Below are 18399 nucleotides of genomic sequence, written 5' to 3'. Positions count from 1 at the left end.
TTGGGAAGGAGGCACAGTGGCTAGACATCCTTTCTCTGCCGCAAATGGCTGAAATACTGGTGCATGCAGAACATTTGGGTGGATAAAATATACTACCAACTGCTATAATGCTCTGGTGCTCAGTAAAGAGGCTGGTTTGAGGAGCCAATGGTAGTTAAATTGCGACAGTCACGGGCACAGAGTCCTGAGCTGTAACTGTGGTACACCTGTGATGTGGCTCCATTATAGGTAGTACCGTGTGCCAGCGCACTGCTGTCAACCAGACTACAATAGGTCATGAGGACTAGTAATTTTCTTTGAAAGTGTTCAGCTAGCCAAAAAAGGAAACAACAACTTCACGTAGTCTTGATCCCAATTTACCTCTTTAGAATGTAATAGTAAAAAAGAGAAAATGCAGGCATTTTTATACAGGACACAAGTGAGACAGAAAATGGAGACACCGGGGAGGACCATCAACAACAGAGTAATGAGATGGCATGCAAGCCAGTGCCAACAAGTCTCCAGGCCCATGCATTAAGAGACTCAATTGTCTGGATTAATCCTCACAGTACTTTTATTTGCTTTCATCTCATGCCCATAGCTCTCTCTTGGTATCGTTCATACCACAGGCCCAATGCGGAACAGTCCTGATAAAACAGTGCTGCAGCTGGGTATTCAAGCACGTCTCTAAATATAAATTAGGTATGCACACCAATGCCCAGCTATGTCATGGGTCTCTGGATTTAGATGCTGTTTTGAGCCCTTAGGTGGGTTTTGGCCAGTTGTGTACCCTCAGTTACTTGCATTAAATGACATTGTGTTTTATTATTTCAGCTGTGAAAGAAGCTGCAGTGCAGAGGAAGCACAACCTCTACCGGGACAGCATCGTCTTGCACAACAGCGATCCCAACCTACACCTGCTGGGAGAGGGCACACCCATTGACTGGAGCGAGGAGTATGGTGGTGGGGAGCCTGACAAAGCTGCTCCCATTGAGAAACCCCGCCGTCAGCGGCAGGTGGTATCACTGATCCACGAAGATGAAAACACGCTCCCGTACGAGTCATGCATGGAGGTTCCAACCCATGAGGACATCCGTGAGGAGCCAGAGGTTGAGCAGGCTGAGTCCCACCCCGCGCAGGCAGCACCAGAGGAACCCCTTTCTCCTGATTATGTCAAAGGAATCCGGAGCATGCTGGTGAAAGAGTTTGATGTGGAGATCCCTGTTCCTGCCGTTGACCAAACAGATGCCCTGATGACAAATCATAACAAAGTTGAAGGGTGCCAGGTTTCTGAGCCCACTGTAGGTGAGGAACCTAAACGTGAAGCACCTGTACACGAGGAGCGCACCTGTGAAGCACCAACTGATCAGGAGCACACTAGTGAAGTGCCCAGACATGAAGAACCCACTTGTCAAGTGCCCACAAGTGAAGGGCCTACCAGTGAAGCACCAACCTCCAGTGAACGCACATGTGATGCACCCACTGCCAAGCATCCATCCAGCCAAGAATCCACTGATGAGGAACCCAGTCAGGTGATATCCTCCATGGCAGAACCCACACATGAAGCCACAGATGGTGAAACAATAGATAAGGCAGAAGATCCTCCTCGTCTTTACCTGGCACATTCCAACCTTCATGACAGTGGCTTCCAGTCCCCGAGCAATGAAGGGGAAGATGTGGAAGAGAAGCCGGTGGTACCAGCCTCTCCAGTGAAGCCTTCCATAGAGGATGTGGTTGTGGTGTCAAATACTGAGATTGATCGAACGGATCACCAAACGCCAAGTGATAAGAAGATCAGAGATGATGTCTCCACCACCATCGAAGCAATACTCGACAAGGCAGACCACATCGAATTGTGCAAGGAAACCCAGGGGAGGGATGAGGCCCTCACACAGTTTTAAACTTGAACTCTTTTGGGGAGAGTGGAGTTGACTTGGGGGTGCATGCAAACACTGCAGGCCAAAAGTGGACTGGCCACCAGAAAGCCTCTCATTCAGTTGCTTTATTTGGCAAAATGTTGATTGGATTTGTGGCTGTTTAGATGCCATCCTCTGGTCCTCAGACTAATGCTTACTGTGTAAATTGGCATGCCAGAGATGAAGTGAAGAGCGGGTTGAGTAGGAGAAACATACCCTACTTTTGCCAGCAACTGAAAGAGAACCAACCCAAAACATTCACACGGTGAATGGATAGGTTCATTAGCTTGGTTAAGGGCCACATTGAGTGGTAGACATTCCAGTGTGCCACGATCCTCCGGCATCGATCATGGGATTGTTCCCTTTTGTCTTCACATTCCGATACTAGTATTTTTTTGTTGTCTATTTTTGTTACAAAGAAACCTTCTGATTAGGTTCCGCCTCGACTTGTGCACCTTCTATTCCATTCTTATCAGATGCTTGAAATCTTCAGCGATTTGCAAGCGCATGAAATGAACAGCAGCTGATTACACCCTCCATTGATTTTGATTTTCTGTGCAATTTCAGTGCTTCATTAACTGGCCCATTAGAAGAGTGAGAGTGCGACAATGCTGATCACTTGAGTTCAACTGGTAGAGAACCCTTGATCACTTCCAGTTCTATATCCAAGGCAAGATCTGGCCACACTGTCCTCGTGCAATCTTCAAGGCAGCTTTGCAAAGTGGTTTGTTTTTTGGGCTGCACCTCTGTTTTACTGACAGCAGACATTAGCACTGGGATTCTCCCACATCACTCTGATAGAGCCTTTCTACCCTGATGTGAGACAGCTTATCAATGGGGCTTTTAATAGATGTGTGAAAGGGTCTCAGTCCATGCTGACCCACCTCATGCACTTCCAGTACATGCAACTCACTTGCGGCACTGTATCCTGAACACTACACCTACCTAGTATTGGGTCTTGCCAGGTAGACCAGCCATTACCTGCATATCTTGACCAATTGTAAACTCTAGTGTTGGGGCACCCCACATAGCTTAGCCAATGAACCTTGATGCTGACATCCTTCCCCTGGGATTTCCCATGTGCTCTTCCATTTCACTTGCACCTTTCACCCAGTGCATCCCACCAATGAAAGCTTATAGAGTTATGCACAAGGATGTTAGCCCTTGTCTGCAGATCTCTTGTGGTTCTGACAGGTGCACCTCATACATGTCTGAGGCTGGCTTACGCACAAGATGAGAATGAGGGGCTGGTGCAGTGCTGCAGGTATGAGACTGCTGTAGTGTCCCTTCTTAGAGCAGACCTTTGTAGTGTGCCTTCTCTTTAAACTCTTACTCCCAATGGCAGGTTTGGACAGATGACTATAGGACATGTTCTCACCCCCACACCCACTCTGCCACAGCCTTGTATTTGGGAGAAGGTGTAGACGTATAATAAGAATGTGTGAGGTTGGTCATACAGGTTGCAAGAAGCCACCAAGTGTTCCGGCATCTCTGGGTTGGGAGCCGCCTAAATCCTAACTAGTAGTTTTTCTATATCCCAGCTATTGCTTTTTGTCTCATTTGTCTGGTCCCTGACCCTCTTAGACTATTATACACCTCTGTCCACGATTAGTAGTACGCTTTGAGGCATAGGGGTGTTAACAAACTGTGCAGCACTATGGCCTTTATGTATCGACACATCTCCCCATAGACTCGGAATGAGTAAAATCCTTTGATACATCCGGCCCTCCTATGCACCTTACCCAGTGAACAGGCTGTGGAACTCAGCGAAAGAACAACTCAAGAAGCAACTGTCTGTACACACAGTTTAGCCAGGACTGGCAGCTTCCTAACCAGTCATCACTGACTGCTTTTTGCAAAGGCCAGTACACTAAAGTATGTGCAGTGAGAACTATGGAATGACAAAACTGTCTTCCTATCTCACTTACAAGAGTCTCACATCTCCCACCCCTCCTTCAAATACAACAAAAGGGACTGACTTTGATCCCTGCACAACTTAGGTGTCTGCCCCATAAGAAAACCATATTCCTTTTACACCAAACATTAGCCATCTGCTGTGTGTGTTCTGAAATAGTAGGGCTAACTTTGGCACTGGCTCATCAACTTTTGCTATCTGCATAAAGCATGTGGTGATATGGAATGTTGTCGTTCATAAAGCTCGCCTTCCAAACACGCAGTGCACCATTGATGTTGGGTACAAAATGACAAACGACTTGGAAAGTGGACTTGGGTAGTTTCCTAATGAGAATTTGGTCCTGTGAATTAGGGCAGCTGGAAGATGGGGGACAGCAAGCAATGGAGGGGTGTATGTGCTGCACAAGCATCCAAATAGAATGGGGGAGCACAGCCAAATTTGTGAGTGGGTAAAGTACCACAACTGTTAGGGATTACTGAACAGACCCCCCCCCCCCACCCAGATATCATGATTTGCAACAAAGAAAATCACGAAATCAGCACTCTTGTAAAAATCCTGGTTTTTTTGTTTGTTTTTTTACAAAAGTGGCTGCAAAATTTGTTTTAAAAAAAAAATTACAAGGGGTTGACACCTTCTTTACTGGCTCTGCGCTGCACCAGTAAAGCAAGTGTGAGCAACAGGCTAGCAGGCAACAGAGGTGTTAACTTCCTCTGCTGCCTGCCGTTCAAATGAACAAAAGCCCCTTCTGCTGTGGAAATAGGCAGCAGCCCACCTCACACATTTGTGGGCCACCTGCGGACTTCGCAGGCCATTGAAAGGCTCACCTGTCCCCCTCTCCCCCAACACCCCTACCCTCCACTGCACTCCTCTCCCTTGGGCCACAGATTCAAATAGTGTACAACTGCAACCTGATCTAGGTTGACTATTAGCACATCGCCTGGGCTAGTTTTTATATGCCGTCCCTATCCTCCTCCCCTAGTCCCTGCACACAGCAAGGATTGTAGGTTTTCTGTTGCCAGAAAGAGCTGTTTCTCATTGTAACTGGCTCTCTTTGGCATCGGCCATCCTCCAGGTCGGGGCGCTGTGCTGCTGGAGACTCTGTGAGGTTACAGATTGTGACACAGCACAGTCTAAAGCAGTATTTTTGTGGCAGGCACATGTTTTGGCCACTGCAAAAAATCCTCGGATTTTGAGGTTTTTGCTTTTCTTGGCCACAATATTTGCCACTCAAAACTGCAAAATCTTGGGGGATCTGACTGAAGAAGAAGCACAGCAGTGTTCAGGGAGTGGTGGAGAAGCACCCCCTAGAGCAGGGGGTACACAGGCAAGCAGTGAGCAGAGAAACAGTAACAAGTGCAGGAGGCTGCGTCGGATCACCCTAGACAGTAGGAGCTAGCAAAGGGGCCTTCTGGAGGGCAGACTGTGTTATAGAAAGTGCACTGCGGAGAGGAGAAAAAGGGCCAGGACTAGCAGGATGAATTGGAGGGGCACCACAGAGAGCAGGAAGGGATGGGGGAACCAATCCAGAAACCATAAGGTAAAGGAGGAACATCCGGGGAATGTGACTGTGGTGTAGGGATACCACAAGGAAGAGGTGCAGCTGAAGCACCTCAGGAATCAAGCAGAGGCAAAAAGGCAGAGCCGGCTGCGGGAGAGGAGAACTGCAGAGAGCCTAAAGAGATGGGGTGCTTGTTCACACCAGGGGGTGGAGGCCCACCTCCGCTATCCACAGAGGGGAGTCAGAATAGGGACAGGCTGTGGTGGAGAGAACCGCAGAGAGCCTAAGGAGTTGGGGTGATCGTTCACACCAGGGGGTAGAGGCTCACCTCAGGCATCCACAATGGGGAAGCGCACAGTAGAGACAGACTGCAATGAAGGTGAACCGCAGGGAGGCTAAAGAGATGGGGTGCTCGTTCACACTAGGGGGTGGAGGCTCACCTCAGGCATCCACAGCGGGGAGATGCACAGTAGGGACAGGCTGCCGTGAAGGTGAACTGCAGGGAGGCTAAAGAGATGGGGTGCTCGTTCACACCAGGGGTGGAGGCTCACCTCAGGCATCCACAGCAGGGAGACACACAGTAGGGACAGGATGCAATGGTCACACCTTGCAGAGACCAGAATGTGGTTGAGCAAGACGGTCGGTGCTCAGCTGGCAGCAGAAGGCGCTAGAGGAGCTCCATGAGGAGGTGAAGGAGGAGGGCAAGCGGGCACCGGCAGATATGTACATCCGAGAGACAGAAAGAAGTGAAGCTAAAAGCAGAGAGGCTGTGGTGAAATAGGAGTACAGCAGGGAGTGGTAGTTAAGGAAGGAGCACAGTGTAGAATGGTTAGCAGGGGGAAACACAGATGCTTCTACTTCTTTCAGACACCAGTACAAGAAGTGGGAACTTTTCTCATCTAAAAACTAGCGCAGTCTGCGAAGGAGGCACTTCTGTGTGGTAGACTTAGGGCCATATTTATGACCCTTGTGATGCAGGGCGGTGCATCAAGTCACCTTGCTGCACTGCCCAGCGTCACAGGAAAAAGGCAAAAGTGTGCCGCATTTATCCGATACAGCACATTCCTGTCCTTTCCCCCTTTTGCTGGCGCTGTTTTGGCAGCCTAGCGCCATGGCAGGCACCCTTGCGCTATGGTGCACCAGTGCCTGTGTTGTAGGCAGGATTGTTTTTGTGCAGGAAGTTGAAACAATCCCCTGAGGCCTTTGGAGATATAAAGATATTTCTCCTCGTTAAGCCTCAAAGGGAGAGGCGTATCTTTTTGGCGCATTCCCAGGTTTTACCAGGTTTGGTAAATCCGGGAATGCGTTAAAAAACATGGGGGTTGTGAGGGCACATCCACTGCAATGCCTACCTTGTACAGTGTAAGGCAACACAGTAGTTTGCGCTGGATTTCATTACTCCATTATTTGTGAAGCCACTCATAGCCATGCAAAGTGGCTTTGCATGACTTCAAAGGTGGTGAAAGAGCGCCGTCATAAATTTGTGAGGTGTCAATGTAGGCATCACGATTTCTCTCGCAGCACTGATACAGACTGGGGGAGCATTGTGAGCTTCAGGTCAGTTTAATTTGTTTGGTCTGGACAATATTTTTCAATTCCGTGGTAAGCAGAATCTGCACATTTCTTTGACATGCTTTCACCTGCATGGACTGAAAAAGCAGGTTTGAAATAGACAAAAGCACGTAATGGGTAAAACTGCTCTATTTTACTTGCAGAACGGGCGTGGGTGTTTTATTAGCCCAAAGTCAATCTACAAGAAAAATGCATAAAATGAGCAAAATTCACAGTTTCACAATTGCCCAATTAATTCTTTGACATTCAAAACATGATTAATCGATGCCAATAAAACTAAACTTTGACAATACACCATTTCAAGCCACACCACTAGTTGGCAGAATTATGCACTCTATTTGTGTGGTTCTAAACTAGTCAAACATCAAACTGCTGTTACTAAGTAACATATTTCTTCTGTGTCGAAACTCACAAATACAGTAAACTGGCTTTGTGCAGACAACTGTACAGACGATAAACCAACATCTGTGCAGCCAGGACAGACTGATCAAATGACTGCTTATTAGCAGAGACACAAGCTCTTTGTTGAGACACTAATGGCAAGATGTAAATACCTTTCTGCGGACACTAGCACAGACCCAGGTACTCCTTTCCTCTTGGACACTAGCACGGTGCGATAGAATTTTCTCTTCTCTGGATACTTGCACAAATCAAGCATGCCCGATTTTAATTCTTCTGAAGGAGCTGCAGTCCCTTCCTAGTTTATGCAGTCTGATCTTTCTACAGAATATTTCTGAAGCTACCTTAGCCACCCACACTCAAACAGTCCCTCTCAACCACAATAAGTGTAAACTCACTATTTTTGAGTAAGACCATCTAGTTATGTTGCCAAAATGACATTATCTCTCAGGCGAAATTCCCATTTCTCAAAAGTACTTCAATTGAAGGTGAAGGGAATCTCTTTGCTGTTCCTCCAATCATTCCCAATTTGAGCTTTTTGATGCTGGCAGGCAGTGTTAGGCAGACCCCGACCATACGTTCACTGAATTGGGGATGTCATTAGACAGGATAACAGAATGCGTTTTTGAGTTCAGGTGATGACGACCTGACATGCCGTACCAACCACAGGGGTGTGAAGAGCATACAAACACCGCTTTCTCCACTTGGCCCATCTCACATGAGTGTCTTGGGCCCTTTGGCAAAGGGCGACAGCGCTCTATCACAATGGTAGTCTCAAAACAAAAACACACACGCTCAAACACCATGGTAGTCTCAACACGAAGGATACACATGATCAAAACACCATGGTTAGTCTCAACACGAAAAACACACGCTCAAACACCACGGTAGTCTCAACACAAAAGACACATGCAAACCCCATGGTTAGTCTCAACATGAAAGACCCACACTCAAACACCAGGATAGTCTCAACACAAAAGACGTGCAAACCCCATGGTTATTCTCAACAGGATAGACACACGCTCAAACACCATGGTAGTCTCAACATGAACGACACACGCTCAAAGACACACATTCCAGAACAAATGGGGGGAAGGAGAGAGATTATTTTACAAGCGGTGCCCCGCCAAATTCCCAAAGTGCCTTATCAAGGGAATCGAACAGTCTCCCAAATATTTTATTGAAAATGTTACACAGATGTATAAATATGCTATTAATATTAATAATAATAAAAAGCTTTATTGTAACAAGCTGCCTCTGTGGTTTTTGTATTCATCAATTCTTCCGCTTGTGGGCTCAGTGTGGGACTGCTTGTTGGATAGATTTAGGGGCCTAGGGTAGGTGGTCATCATTTTCATTTGTGCAGATGGCTACAGCCCCAGAAAGAAGCCTGATACCCAACAAATAGACTACCTGTTGGAAGTTGTGGTACTATAAGCATTTCTTTTTTTTTTTAAATCAAGGCATAGTACATAAATAACTTGCCTTACTTGCTGTTCAATGTTGTTTAAGAAGAATACATTGGCTTCCTCTGCATTTTATCACGGTTTGATCATTACACAGTTAATAAAATTGTCAGCTGTCTGCTTCCCATCCTGTTGCCTGTACAGCCCCAAGTCCTGTTCTGAAAACAGGTAACACTACTTTTGAAAGAAGGTTCATTAGTACAGTCACATAATGTGCATACTTCTGCCACCTCGTGCTTGGATCCAAAATGTTTTCAAAATATTTGAAGTACACATTAGTTACATTCAGACAATAAAATGTTTCATTGTTTTGATACCATCAGTACATTTTTTGTGAGTTTCATTAGATTCGAGAACAGTTTCTCATCATGTTTTTCTTTGGCATTTGCAGGCGAATGCGATTTGCCACAGTGGGCCCAGATTTACTAACATTTTGCGTCATGATTGTGACCCTTTTTTGGCAAAGCCATACCAGAATGCAAGCCGAGATATACAAAGCAATGCAAGGGCCAATTTGCATCATCTTGCATGGCTTTGTTAAAAAAATTAAATAAATAACCCTCAGTGCTGCGCTACACTGCATAGGGTTGGGGTTACAGGAGTGGAGCTTGTGCATTCCCATGTATTTTGATGCAAACCCAGATTTACTCAAGGCAGTGAATCTGGATTTTCACCAAAAGAACAAGTTACGTACCCTTGGTAACACCTTATCTGGTAGAGACTATATAGCGGCAGATTCCTTCTCTTAGAATATTCCCTAGGCATCAGACTGGTCCAGAAACCTTTTAAGCAGTGCCTCTGCAGGCCGGTACTTGGCATTGATCGGCTCTGCATCGTCCGCATCAGTAGTGACTTGCATGGTGCCTTGCTAGGCACCACCCCCGAACGCTGACATCAGTTACGTTTTGCAGCATTTCCACGCTAGAAGCCACAAAGGGTGCTGATGTACCAGTGTGCAGATCATATACACCTAAGGACCTCATAAGGGTTACCCTATATGGATAAATCCATTCACAGAGTGTGGAGGATGGGAACCTCCGACTAGATAGAGTTTACCAGATAAGGCATTTTCGAAGGTAAATAATTTAGTAATCTGGTAGAGACTTTTAGCCACAGATTTCTTACCTTAGAATAGATACCCAAAAGCAATACCTCCCTGAAGGTGGGTCTGCAAACGGATTTAGACTAGGAAGTCCTGGAGGAACCGAACAGACAAAGTGCCCGTCTCGACGGAACGGACTGTCCAGGTAGTAGTGTTTTGCAAATGTGTGCAGAGATATCCGCGTTGTAGCCCAACTGGTGTTCAGGACAGGGAATCCACGAGCTAATACAGTGGTTGCAGTTTTGGCTTTGGTGAATGTGCCTAAAACCCTCAGGGGGGCTGTTTCTTGGCCAGTGCATAGCAGATTTGAATGCAGAGCAATAAGCATCGTGAGATGCTCCGTTTCTGCATGGCCTTTCCTTCTGCACCCCAACGAACCCCCATGAAGAGTTGATTGTCCACCCGGAACTCTCTGGCATGATCAATGTAGAACAACAATGCTCTTTTGGGTTCAGTTGGTAGAGTCTCTCCTCTCTGGAAAATGAGGCGGAGCAAAGAAGGTAGGCAGCAATGTGATGGTCTGGCCTACGTGAAAACGTATTACCACTTTCAGCAGGAAAGAGGCATGTGTTCTAAAAACCAATTTGTCTGGGGAAAAACATTGTACAAGGAGGGTCACAGAAAGTGATTGCAGTTACTAATGCTCCTTACTGATGTAATGCCAACTTGAAAGGATGTTTTTAAGGTCAAATGTCATAGAGGACAATTGTGTAAGAGCTCAAAAAGCAAGCGCATCAACCAGGTCAAAACAAGTTTTAGGTCCCATTTAGGGCATGATGAATGGTTTTGGGGGATGGGGGAGACATATGTTGTAGTCCTTTTAGAAAATGAATCACAATAGGTGGCTGTAAGCAGGAGGTATGATCCGGCAGCCACAAGTATGCTGATATAGCCGAAAGATACCCATTAACAGTGTACAGAGCAAAACCTTGCTAGGCGAATGAGAGAACAAACAGCAAAACCTCAGACAAAGGTGCAAAAAGGGGATCAACATTCTTGGAAGCACACCAAGCCACAAATTTCTCCCAACTGCATGTGTATACTGTCTCGGTTGAGGGATGTCTGGCTACCAGAATGACATCATAGACTTTTGGAGGGAGATCAAAAACTGTTAAGTGCCGCCTCTCAATCTCCATGCATGAAGACGGCGCGTGCGCAGGTTCAGGTGCAGGACCCTGTCCTATTGCTGCAACACTAGATTCTCCAGAAGTGGCCGAGGACCGATGCTCATGCTCAGGAATTCGGGATACCATACTCTCCATGCCCAATCTGGAGCCACAAAAATTACTTTGGCCCGGTCATTACTGTTCTTATTAAGACTGGACAGGAGTGGTATCGGCAGAAAGGTGTACAGGAGGCCTGAGCTCCAGTTGAGATGAAACACGTCTTGAAGTAAGATTCACTTTGGATACTACAGCATACAGAAGTGCTGACATTGTGCATTCTCGCCGGTGGCAAATTGATTCAACCAAGGTTCTTCCCAATCTCTGAAGAGACCTTGCACCACTTCTGTATGAAGATGCTATTTGTGATCTGCTATGCATTGATGGCTGAGTTAATCCACTCTTGCGTTCAGAGAGCCAACCAGATGCTGAACCACGAGGGGAAATGCCTACATGTTCCTGCCAGGTCTCTTGACACTGGATCCTCACCCCCCCCCCCACCCCACTCCCTCCCAGCCTGCTTGTTGCATTACCAAATGGCACTTTGGTTGTCCATGAACACCTGAACTATCCTTCCCTTGATGGAAAGAAGAAAGGCTTTCAATACCAGTCGGATCACTCCCCGGTCCAACGGGTTTATGTGGAGCTGAGACTCCATCGGAGTCCAGAATCCTCTGTTTTCCGTCTCTCCCAGATGCCCGTCCTAGCACAGGACTGACTCATATGTCACTACAGTCCGCTCTGGGTGGGAGAGGGGGTCTTCTGTTGACCCAACTGCTGTTCATCAGCCACCACTTAAGATCTTTTGCAGTTCGCTCCAACCAGGTTGGAGACATCCCCCTGATGCTGTGACCACTGTGACTATAGGTCCCACTTCACAGACAACATATGGAAACGTGCATGTGTTACCAGCAGTTGTAAATGCGACAATATCCCAGCAGGATATACTGAAATTATTTAAAAAGGTATGTACAAGACATTACAAGGAACAAAAGAGAGGAAACTCAAAGTTATTTTTTCAAAAGCGCCAATCGGTGTCATATATTTTGATAGATCAAAAGAGCACAACAGGGTATAAAATACTCTGGCAACCCTAGTGAAAAAGTGTACAAAGTGCTCGTGCTAGTGAAACAACGGCGCTAGTGACAACGTGAAAAAACAACACAACAGCCGGCGCATGAAGGCAATATATACAATACAGGGTCCATATAACAATTTACTCGATAGTAAGATTGGTAATTTTCTTTTTCAAATGAACCAGGTTTGTGTGCGCCAAGAACGTTTAGGCTGGTGGGTAATGGTCAACGGCGTTTCGATCCTGCCAATTTAAGGATCATCATCAGGACCTGGGTTGCTTAAATTGGGAGTGCTCTGTAAAGAAATAATTAACGAATCAGAGCGGCGGCCAGGAGACAAGAAAAGGGGAGAGTGTGGGCAAGACAATGCCAAGAGGGATGAGGCGTGTAAAGGAAAGAGGGGGGAGGGGGGGGGGGAAGAACGGAGAAAAGGGGAGAAAGGGAGGCGGGACGGGGAAAAGGGAAAAGATAGAAGTGGAACAGGCAATGACTAGAAGCCTACCTTGTGCATGGGGAGAGGGCTAAGTGTTCAGCAATAGGTGAATATAAATGTGGAGGGCATGGGGAGGATGTCTCCCTCGGAAAGCTGTGAAAAGGGAAGGATAAGAGAATAGTTAGAATGAGGGGTGGAAGTAAAAATTCAGAGGAAACGGAGGCGGCAAGGCTAGATGGACTCCCCGAAGTAAAAAGGAACTTCGCGGGAAAAGCAACCGATGCAGGGGGAGGACCGGTATGCAGCCTAAGAAAGGGGGTAGAGAGGGGGGCAGAACGTTACCGGCTGTACAGTGGGGATATGACTACGAACGATCAAATGACTATTAGAAGCTTACCCAAAGTAGAATGGGGCCGCAGTCAAGGATCTGGTCGCGTAGTTGAATAGCGATCAACAGCAATTCAGGAGTAAATCCAGAACGGGAGAGAGGACTAGAGGAGCCAACTACATGTGCACCACCTAGGTCGATTAGTGACAGTGAGACGAGCAACGGAGCTGCCTAAATGAAGGCAGACTGGGCGTGACGCGGAGCCGTCGTCTATTGGACGGCGCTAACGGGAGGCGGGGAATGAGTCAGCGTTCTGGTAACTAAGGTGGTGGGAATGCAGCCCGGTTGCTAAGGACGCTAAATGGACGGGAAAAAGGTAGAAGAAAGGGAAGAGTTGGTGACGGACAGGGAAAAAGGCAGAGAGGGGGGCAGACAAGGGGGAAGAAAAAGGGGGGGGGGGAAAGGAGAGATTGGTTTTGCGGATAAAGGGAAGGAACAAGAGGAGGTAAAGACTGACCTTAACACCACCACAGTTATGTAAACAATAATGCAGGAACAAACATCATGGAGATAGAAATCAATTCATTAGTAGAAAACAACAAGGTTTAAAAATATGAACTACCATTCAGAGACAGAGGGCAAGGGATTTCTGGGTCTGTAAGGACATCGGACAAAGGATCCGGGAAGGCAGAGTAACAAGGTATGGTATGGAAGGTGTATAGGAAGGGTTGCATATCAGGTAGTGTAATGAATGGTACCATTCCACTCATCAATCGTGTTCAAGCCATGGTGTACGGAGTTACAACGAGTTATCCATTTGCATTCATTTTTGTCAAGGAGAGCTTGAAGGTTTCCACCTCTGGGAGGCAGGCGGGGCTGCTCAATAACTTGCCATTTCATGTCCAGAGCATCATGATTTTGTTCCAGATAGTGTGAGACCAAAGGTGCTGTAATGGTTTTACAGTTAATTCTGCTCTTGTGTTGGATGATCCTTTTCTTAATCATCTGAGTAGTTTGTCCAATATAGACTAGATGACAAGGGCATTCGATGGCATAGATCACATTTTGTGAGCGGCAGTTGGTAAATGTGTTCAGGGTATGTGATTGGTTGTTGAACTTAAAATCTTTAGTGTTGGTTGTTAATTTGCATACGCTACAAGATTGACATTTGTAGTGGCCCAGTATGGGTGGTAAACCCCAACTCGAGGTGATGGTATTGGTGGTGGTCGATTTATTGGGCCAGGTGATGGCGTGGACAAGATGGTTCGATAAATTGTTGCCACGTTTGTATGAGAAGAGTGGCGGTTCTTGGAAGGATTTGTTAGTCCGCAGCAATGTCCAATTACGAGTAATAATTTTCTTGACCTGGTTACTACTCGGACTGAACTGAGAGACAAATGGAATCCTGGAATTGGTTTTCTTAGGTTGAGGTGTAAGTAAAAGATCACGGTGGCAGTACCATGCCCTCTTTCGTGCCCGTGAGACCAATTTTCGTGGGTAACCTCTGTTTGTAAGTTTCTTGCATAGGACTTCCGATTCTCTGAAGTAATCTCTGCGCCACTTGCAGTTTCTTCGAATCCGGAGGAATTGTCCATAGGGTAGCCCATCTTTGAGCCCCCGTGGATGATAACTAGAGTAATGAAGCAGTGTGTTTCTCTCGGTAGGCTTCCGGTATAATGATGTTCCAATTAGACCATCCTCTGCGTGTATGGTGAGATCTAAAAAAGGCAAGTCATTGGTGGTTTGTTCACATGTGAATTTCAGGTGGGTTTGGGAATTGTTCAACCAATTGACAAAGGAGGATAAAGTGGCGGCACATCCTTTCCAGAGTAGCAAGACATCGTCGATGTATCTGCGCCATAAGGAAATTTGATGTCTGAATGGGTTGATGGGCGAGAGTATAAGCGAAGTTTCAAGTCTGTGAACAAAGAGAATGGCAAAATTCGGGGCAAAGCATGCTCCCATCGAAACACCTTTGATTTGCAAGTAGAAGTCCTTTTTGTACAGGAAATAATTATTTTCTAGGGCAATGTGTAATAAGTCCATCACAAATTCTGTGGGAATGCGGGTAGGTTTAGGTCTGGTTTCTAGTAGTTCAAAGATGGCTAAAAGTCCTTCTTCATGTGGGATGTTCGTATATAGGGACTCTATATCAAGACCAGCCATCAATTCTGTCTCTACATCAAAAGGTCTGTCTTCTATGGTCTTGATAAGATCCATGCTGTCCCTTATAAAGGTGTCGGTGAGTGGAACAAATTCTTTAATGACAGAGTCTATGTATTTCCCCAAGGGTTCAAGGGCGGAGCCACAGCCAGACACAATGGGTCTTCCAGGGGGATTTTGAAGGTCCTTGTGGATCTTAGGCAAGACGTAGATCACTGGTGTACGTGGATGGGCATTGTTCAGGAAAGAAAATTCCTTGGAGAAGATAATATTGTTGGTTTGAGCTTGTTTCGTAATGTGGTATATCTTTTTCTTTAAGTCAGGCAGGGGATCACAAGTGAGCTTCCGATAATGGGCCACATTAGAGAGTTGTCTTGTGATTTCCAAGTCGTATTTCTCATTGTCCATGATGACAATTCCGCCTCCCTTGTCGGCCGGTTTGATGGTGAGTTCCCATCTATTTTTCAGGGTAAGTAAGGCCTGTTTTTCAACCAGCGGGAGATTGTAAGGGACATATTCAAACTTTTTTGGTACATCTGCGATCTCATGGAGAACCAACCGCTCAAAAGACAGTATTTCAGGAGGCATGGTGTGTGAGGGGGGATGGAAGGTGGAAGGAAGGTGAAAGCGTGGGGCATCAGTGTGGAAAGGATTCGGTCTGTCAGCAAAAAAGTGTCGTAGTCTGATTCGTCTGAAGAATTGTAGTAAATGTGCATGTAGATCAATAAAGTTACTGCGTTCCGTAGGTACAAAGCTCAAGCCTCTACTGAGCAGATTGGTTTCTTCTTCCGACAGAATATGTTTCGAAAGATTGAATATTGGGATCACCTCATGGTTGGTACTGGATTGGGAGTCATTGGGTTCCATGGCGTCGACAGGTACGTTCATGGTGTCACTTGGGGTAGTTATTGTTGAGGGCCCCAACGGTAAAACTTGTTTCTGGTTTGCCTTTCGCCGGAGTATTGGTTTTGGTAGTTGTTCCATGCGCGTGGACGGTTCTGGCCGCGTCCGCGGCCTTGTTCTAAAAAACCGGGTGGCAACAGGGATGGAAGTTTGTGTTGGTTCCTAGAGGTGCTAGGCTCTTCGTTATGTTCTGAATCTTCAATTGAGGTGTTGGAAGAGTCTGAGAAGGTGATGTGCTGGTTGTTTCTGAATCTACCCCAGTTGCGTGTCCTTGGAGGGTTGTAGGGGGTATTATAGAATTCGTCTTTCAGGTATGGATAGGTTTTGTCTATACTGTAGTATTTGATATCCTTTTGTATTTTGGTAACTTTTTTGTTAAGTTCAAAGGTATTGAAAGTAGTTATGGTTGAATTGATTTTCTCCAAAAGATTTTTCGCTTCAGGTATGGAGTTGTCTTCCAAAATGAGTTTTTCAATCTCAGCAATCTCTTCTAGTTCTTTCTGGCTGTGCTCTATAGCTGTATCAATACCCAGAACCATCCAATGACGAGAACAACGTAGTAGCCAAATGACTGAAACCAGTGCGAAATTTTGGGTCCTGGGTGAAAATTGCTGGAACGTTACGTATTTGAAGACCCAATGGAATAATCCCTGCCTTGAGGTACTCCGTGAGCATCCGGGCATGAAGGGTAGTACGAATCTGTTTCTTCTTTAGTTTTTCAAGTCTGTCTAGCAAAATCTTGGAGGAATTGGTGGTCGGGGTGGTCGTGGAGGTGGAGGGACCAGAATTAGAGAGGAGGGAAGGACCGCTCAAGATACGTTGAATGTAATCTTCAGTGTAATTTGGGGCCTCTCTAGACATATTCAATCAGGAAAGAAATACTAAAAGAATCAACTAAAAATAGTTGGAGATGAGGGTCAGAAGACCTACTCTCCCAGCTATGCAGCTGCTCACAATGTAGAATAATCACAGGAGTTATACCCATAGACCCAACTGAGATTGGGTAAATACTTGTAAATGCGACAATATCCCAGCAGGATATACTGAAATTATTTAAAAAGGTATGTACAAGACATTACAAGGAACAAAAGAGAGGAAACTCAAAGTTATTTTTTCAAAAGCGCCAATCGGCGTCATATATTTTGATAGATCAAAAGAGCACAACAGGGTATAAAATACTCTGGCAACCCTAGTGAAAAAGTGTACAAAGTGCTCGTGCTAGTGAAACAACGGCGCTAGTGACAACGTGAAAAAACAACACAACAGCCGGCGCATGAAGGCAATATATACAATACAGGGTCCATATAACAATTTACTCGATAGTAAGATTGGTAATTTTCTTTTTCAAATGAACCAGGTTTGTGTGCGCCAAGAACGTTTAGGCTGGTGGGTAATGGTCAACGGCGTTTCGATCCTGCCAATTTAAGGATCATCATCAGGACCTGGGTTGCTTAAATTGGGAGTGCTCTGTAAAGAAATAATTAACGAATCAGAGCGGCGGCCAGGAGACAAGAAAAGGGGAGAGTGTGGGCAAGACAATGCCAAGAGGGATGAGGCGTGTAAAGAAAAGAGGGGGGGGGGGGGGGGGAAGAACGGAGAAAAGGGGAGAAAGGGAGGCGGGACGGGGAAAAGGGAAAAGATAGAAGTGGAACAGGCAATGACTAGAAGCCTACCTTGTGCATGGGGAGAGGGCTAAGTGTTCAGCAATAGGTGAATATAAATGTGGAGGGCATGGGGAGGATGTCTCCCTCGGAAAGCTGTGAAAAGGGAAGGATAAGAGAATAGTTAGAATGAGGGGTGGAAGTAAAAATTCAGAGGAAACGGAGGCGGCAAGGCTAGATGGACTCACCGAAGTAAAAAGGAACTTCGCGGGAAAAGCAACCGATGCAGGGGGAGGACCGGTATGCAGCCTAAGAAAGGGGGTAGAGAGGGGGGCAGAACGTTACCGGCTGTACAGTGGGGATATGACTACGAACGATCAAATGACTATTAGAAGCTTACCCAAAGTAAAATGGGGCCGCAGTCAAGGATCTGGTCGCGTAGTTGAATAGCGATCAACAGCAATTCAGGAGTAAATCCAGAACGGGAGAGAGGACTAGAGGAGCCAACTACATGTGCACCACCTAGGTCGATTAGTGACAGTGAGACGAGCAACGGAGCTGCCTAAATGAAGGCAGACTGGGCGTGACGCGGAGCCGTCGTCTATTGGACGGCGCTAACGGGAGGCGGGGAATGAGTCAGCGTTCTGGTAACTAAGGTGGTGGGAATGCAGCCCGGTTGCTAAGGACGCTAAATGGACGGGAAAAAGGTAGAAGAAAGGGAAGAGTTGGACGGGGTTGCTGGGGATCGAACCAGCATGGTGACGGACAGGGAAAAAGGCAGAGAGGGGGGGCAGACAAGGGGGAAGAAAAAGGGGGGGGGGGAAAGGAGAGATTGGTTTTGCGGATAAAGGGAAGGAACAAGAGGAGGTAAAGACTGACCTTAAC

The 18399-nt window shown here is 46.4% G+C and overlaps 2 protein-coding genes across 2 annotated transcripts in view; both read left to right on the top strand.

Moving 5' to 3' along the window:
- Positions 1 to 4337, top strand: part of LOC146868595 (protein Niban 2-like) — a 299178-nt gene extending 294841 nt beyond the window's left edge. Inside the window, exon 14 of the mRNA XM_085611743.1 lies at positions 814 to 4337. Coding sequence (XP_085467869.1) covers positions 814 to 1880 — 1067 coding nt within the window. The 3' untranslated portion in view covers positions 1881 to 4337. The remainder of the gene's footprint in view (positions 1 to 813) is intronic.
- LOC146868592 (uncharacterized) overlaps positions 1 to 18399 on the top strand; it is an 895771-nt gene that overhangs the window by 493389 nt on the left and 383983 nt on the right. The gene's annotated exons all lie outside the window — the stretch shown is intronic.

This window comes from Triturus cristatus, chromosome 1_2, assembly GCF_964204655.1.
Source record: "Triturus cristatus chromosome 1_2, aTriCri1.1, whole genome shotgun sequence".
NCBI lineage: Eukaryota > Metazoa > Chordata > Amphibia > Caudata > Salamandridae > Triturus > Triturus cristatus.
Note: the sequence above shows the minus strand (reverse complement) of the source record. Positions and strands in the feature narration are given on the sequence as shown.